This window comes from Tenrec ecaudatus, chromosome 2 (assembly GCF_050624435.1).
Source record: "Tenrec ecaudatus isolate mTenEca1 chromosome 2, mTenEca1.hap1, whole genome shotgun sequence".
Taxonomy (NCBI): domain Eukaryota; kingdom Metazoa; phylum Chordata; class Mammalia; order Afrosoricida; family Tenrecidae; genus Tenrec; species Tenrec ecaudatus.
Genome location: NC_134531.1, coordinates 8,091,215 through 8,096,731, shown reverse-complemented (window position 1 = coordinate 8,096,731; position 5,517 = coordinate 8,091,215). Strand labels below are relative to the sequence as shown.

Below are 5,517 nucleotides of genomic sequence, written 5' to 3'. Positions count from 1 at the left end.
GAGGGCAGGGATACAAATCGGGAGTGATCCAGGTTCCTAGATTGCAGGAAGGAGTAGGGAGGGTGGAGGGTGGGGTAAGGGCATCTACTGAAGGTCTTGCTTCCCCCTACCAAAACCCATTCTTGTCCAGTTGGTTTTGACTTAGTAGCAGCTCTATAAGGCAGAACAGATCTGTCCCCTTTGGGTCATCTAGATTGTAGATCAGTAAAGGCACAGGCATTCTCATCTTCCTCCGGAGGGAGGAGCGGCCATGGAAATCCACCCAACCGGATGCAGCCCCAGTGGACTTAGGAAGCTTAGGTGCTATCCTAACCTAGTGGAAGACATCCCTGTTTTCTGGAGATTCTGCGTGCTGGAAAGTTGTGGGTCCCTACCCAATTCTAAGCAGAACAGAATCTTCCAGTTCCACCCTGCTGGCTACTCTTTTTAAAAAAGTGGACTTCCTTAAAAGTTTGGGTGCCAATCATCCCTCCCTCCCCGTCCCCCAGTAGGGGGGACCTTCCTCTTTCTGTCCTCAAAGCCCTGGGCTGGAAACACGTTCACTTTGCAATGTAAACACCACCACTCAGATTTATTGGTTTGCTATAGTAGCCTCTGAAGCAGGCAATTATTGGTGTGAACATACATTACAAAATTGGGTTTTTTCTTCTCTTCTTCTCTCGTCAAGAGTGTGCAATAGTGTAAACTCCGAGGAAGTGCGTAGGGGGGAGACGTAGGTGCTAAGGATGGAATTCGAAGGTGAGCAGGCCGAAGAGTCTTCCTAAGGAATATTTGCATGCCTCACATCCAAAAGGAAAGAGCAACACGAAACGAAACCTCAGAACCGAACTGTCTTCTCCTGGTAAACTTCTGCACGTCACCGCGACGCTCCCGGTGGCTCCCTCCTGCTCCGCTCCCAGCGCAGCTAGGGGAGATCAGGGCTGGCAGAATCAGAGAACCTGCCACGGTTCCTGTGGGGACCGACTGCGGATTCCCGGTCTGCGGTGGCTTGGTGGCCTTAGCTTTGCCGTGCGCGCGACTTGGCGTTCCTTTTCGTTCACTGCAGAGAAAACGTCTGCGCCGCTGCCCACGTTCTCGGCCCGCGCGCCGGTTCTCCCCAGCCTCTGAGCCCCGCCGGCATTAGGCGCAGAAGGGCTTGCCGCCGGCTTTGGGCAAAGCGAGCAGCTCCTTGGCCACCCCGGCGGCCTGGGGGTCTTGGGGTGCGGCTGGAGGGAAAGCGCGAGCCAGAGGCGCCGTCAGCACGTTGGTGCCCGCCCCCAGGGACCTGCCCAGAGACCCCGGGTCCAGGAGCGCTCCCTTGGCGGTGGCCCAGGCCTGGTTCAAAGTGCTGTGCCTGAGGATGGGGTCATGGAAGACTCCGTCCACCCAGTTTCTGAGGCTGGTGACCGGAGAGTCCTGGTGTCGGTCCAGGCTTGCGGTAGGGACAGGGGTTGGGGGCGAGGACGCGGAAGGCGCCGACGAGGCGGCCGCGGGGGCAGTGGGGCCTTGGCGCTTGAGCATGCAAGATGGGAACTCAGTCTGACTCAGGACTGTGGCGGCTGCGGTGGCTGTGTGCGCCAGGGACCAGATGCGAGGCTTGGCCTCCAGGCCTGTGGTCACCCCGGGGGGCGCAAAGCCCAGCTTGGTCTCACAAGCTTGCGACCCTCCTCCTGCTCCTGGCTGCTCCTGACTGGCTGCTGAGCTTCGCAGGCAGCTCCGCGACCTCTCCAGGTCCGCATCCAGGCCTGCTCCATCCCCAGGGGTCATTTGCATCCTTAGGACTCCAGATGCCTCCTTGCCAGGGGCACTGGGGCCGTTGGGTGCAGCAGGGATGCGCTCCAGGATGCTGCCATCCAATGTCTGGAAGCGTGGCTTCAGCTCACATTCTGAAGGCTCTGCTTCAAGAGGGTCGAAGTCATCCAAGTCACTGAGTTCCAGTTCCTTCTCTTTGCTGCTGGCCTCTGTGGCGGAGAGAGGAGACTTAATAGAAGGGTCAACAGGCCCTCCCTTTGCCCAGAAGCTAAACCCAGGGTAAGATGCCTTTCTTCATACTTCCTGGCTCCTCCACAGCCCAAATCTAGCCACAGTACTCACTGCTGACTCACAGTGACCCCTGTGAATTTCCCTGTCTGTAACTGCAGGACTAGAAAGTACCATCTTTCTCCCACGGAGCTGCTGGTGGTTTTGAACTGCTGATCATAAGGATCGCACCTCAATACGTAATAACCACTACAACCCCAGGGCTCCTGCAGGCCGGCTAATTCCAGCCACACATGATGGGAGGAGAGCACATAGGGTATGTAAGAGTGATTGGGAATTTCTGCAAACATATTCCGATTCACTGCCCTGTGTCCAGCACTCTCAGGACCCCACACAATGCCTTCTCTTTCATTTGCTGTCTAGGCCCAATAGGCGTTGGGTCTGCCACCTTGCCCAAATTGGGGGACAGAGTAGGCACCCGACATCTGGGCCCGCAGACTGGAGCCTCAGCCCCAGCCCGCTCACCTCAACCCACCTTCATTCTTGGTGCTCTTGAGGGGCTCCTCCCGCACCTCATCCTCCCCTTCTTCCTCTTCGCCTTCTCGGTAGGGCCGCTTCTCATCCGCGCACTTGTTCCGCGGCGGCCATGTCATCTTGTTCTCCTTCTTGAGGCGTCGGCGCGCGTTGGCGAACCAGGTGGAGACCTGCGTGAGGGTCATCTTGGTGATGATGGCCAGCATGATCTTCTCGCCCTTGGTGGGGTAGGGGTTCTTGCGGTGCTCCTGCAGCCAGGCCTTGAGCGTGCTGGTGGTCTCCCGAGTGGCATTCTTCCGCCGCGTACCGCTGTCCATGGTTCCGTACCTGGAGACAGGCCCACCATTGGGCTCCCCGCAGCCGCCCAGCAGAGCGCAAGGCCCGACGCCGGCTTCCCCTTCCCAGTGTGGGGCTATGTGCATGGCCAGCCAGGCTCCCCAGCCGCGCAGAAAGCCCGTGGCGGCCAGTGGGCAAACCCAAGGTCTTTGTTCCTTCCCAGTAAAGTAAGGGGAAGCCTTGGGCTCTCCCACTGCATAAGGGCAGATACTGCCTTGGGCATCTCCTACTTTTTGAGGATGAAGCCGGGAAAACTCATCGCAGAGATGTGACACCACACCCTTAGCACCCTTAGCACCCAGGGGGAGAAACCAGCCAATTTCCTGAGTGGGCTTTTCCTGTTTCAATGTTTAATCATGGCCAGGCTATGGAGTGCCTGAGAGGGTTTTGAAGCACACTACTGGGGTGGGGCGGGGGTAGGCTATTGAGTCTGCTGGACCACAGACTCCTATAACCGGTCACAGCTAGAGCTAGAGCTACCACCTGACCTCAGGAAAGCCTACCCCCCCCACCTCCTAGAGGGGCAGGTGTGAGGGCATTAGAGGTGGTCTCCTGGAGGCATCCTTGAAGGTGGGCCCAATGCGGGGAGCCTCTGGTTCCTCACCTGTCATAGGGGTACTGGCCCAGAGCCGGCTCATACGGGTAGTAGGCGGCGGCAGCAGCAGCAGCGGCAGGTGCCAGGCCCGCATGCGCGGACCCGGTCCCGTCCTTGGAGTCGAAGCTGTTCTGTAGGAAAGGACTAGTTTGCAGTCCAGTCGGATCCCCGCCCCTAGGCCCCTGCTTGCTGACTCCAGGGCAGCCCGCAGCCCATCCGCTAAGACCTCCACATCATCCCTTGGATACCCAAAACGCAGGAAGATTGAGCTCATGGCAGGGAAGAGGCTTTGGGTTTTCTTGGGTGGAGCAGGAAGCCAGGAGAGTGAGGGAAAGACAGAGATATTAGGGCTGGGGCCTGGAGAGAGGAACAGCCCCAGAGAATGAGTAAGAGGGGTGGGGGTGATGCAGAGGGGGATAGAAGGGATGACAGGTCTACCACTGGAAGGAGGGGGGTTGAGGGAAGGGCTTTGGGGAGAGGAGGAGGGAAGAGAGAAATGGGGAGGAGCCAGGGGTGGGAGAGAAAGAAAGGAGGAAGCGGGGAGGGCTGCCACAGGGCAATCTGGGAAAGGGGGATAGAATTCAGAGTGGGATTGAGGTGGACAGAAGAGGCAGGCCCCTGAGTGGAGGAGCAGAGAAGGAGAGAACAGGAGGGAGTTCAGGAGAGAAAGGGGGCAAGACGAGTGGGGCAGGAAAAGGGGTTTGTGAGAGTAAAGCGCTAGTGTGCTCAGAGGAGCCAGAGATCTGGTTAGAAATCACTAGAATTCAAAACTCCAAAGAAATGCTATATGAACACCCCACCCACTGGGGTAGTTCCTGAGACACCCCCCCACCCACAGTCTTGGGGGGGGGGAGGGTTCAGTCCCTGTTTCCCAAGCACAGGGACAGTGGGATGGGGAATACCGAGCCAGATGGTGTGATTCGAGGTTTGGGGCACTAGCCCCCTTACCAGTGAATAGAAGGCCGATGCCTCGGAACCATAGGTCACATAGTTGCCATAGCCCTGCGAGCTGCTGTAGGGAGCCCCGTAGACGCCAAGCGCGGCGGCCGAGTTGAGTTCGTGGCGCGCGGTGGCCAGCAGCCGGCTCTCGTAGACCGGGCAGTAGACAGGTGCCTGGGCCGAGGCGGCAGGTCCCGACTCCGCTAGCGTGCGGCCGCTAGACTCGCAGCACGCGCTCAGGGAGTTCGTGGTCATCAGGAACTATAGAGACAGAGGGGTTTGGAAGAAGGAAGAGCTTCTGGGCCACTAGGGTAGTGGGGTGGTGGAGGGCTGGCAGGTCTCTAAGGGCACTGAGCTCAGCGCACCAGGGGTGCTGTGCCCGCTCAGCCCCATGCCTCCTGCAGTGCAGACCTGACTGCCCACCTCTCCCTCTGACCCCTCCCCCCAGCCTCTGAGCCTGCCTGGCCTCCTCCAGCCACTTGGAGTCCAGCTCACCTCTGGCCATAAGTACACACCTCACCCTCCACCTGCGAGAGGTTTCCCAAACCTTACACATCCCATGAACCCCCTCTCTCCTTGGCCCAAGCATTTTTTTTGAGTGGGGGGAGAGGAGAGGGTCCCAGAGGTTCCCTGGAATGCCACCTGAGAGTCCCAGCGCATCCTCAGCCCGGAGTGTGAGAGAAGGCCCTGCCTCTTCCTAAACACTTGCTTGAGCCTCAGAAGTCGTTCCCCCAGGCTCTCTCAGAGGTGGGGGTGGGGGGCGGCTTACCTGGGGAGCAGAGGAGTAGGGGTATCCAAACTGAGGGTAGGACATGGCGGGCTGGACCCGGGGCCAGAGGGCGGGGCTGGCGGGCTCCTGGGCACTGGGGCAGACTGGCGCGGCCACTGCTCCGGAGCCGCTGTCTCCTAGGCTCTGCGAGGGCAAAGCGGAACCCTAGGTTAAATTCTCCCACGGGCACCGCAAACTTTTTTAACCCAGTAAGAACGTGCGCTCCAGCGGCCGCCGCGATGCTTCTAGCCTCGCAATCCTGAGCCTCCAGGGGCCTCTGGGACCGAGCGGCCTCGCCTTGGTGACACAAATACATATTTTGCCAAAAAGGAGGGGGGAAAATCAAGGAGACGCGCAAAGCTGTCAAGTCAGATGTGCAGGACTT

General features: G+C 59.0%; 1 protein-coding gene across 1 annotated transcript; it reads right to left on the bottom strand.

The window, feature by feature from the left end:
• Positions 1-606: 606 nt before the first annotated feature.
• On the bottom strand, positions 607-5,226 carry IRX4 (iroquois homeobox 4). The gene is made up of 5 exons (XM_075542977.1): positions 5,133-5,226; positions 4,373-4,624; positions 3,434-3,555; positions 2,485-2,820; positions 607-1,933 (listed from the first exon to the last, which is right to left on the bottom strand). Exons 1-5 carry the CDS (start codon positions 5,175-5,177, stop codon positions 1,120-1,122), a joined length of 1,569 nt encoding a protein of 522 aa, XP_075399092.1. The 5' UTR covers positions 5,178-5,226; the 3' UTR covers positions 607-1,119.
• Positions 5,227-5,517: the final 291 nt, after the last annotated feature.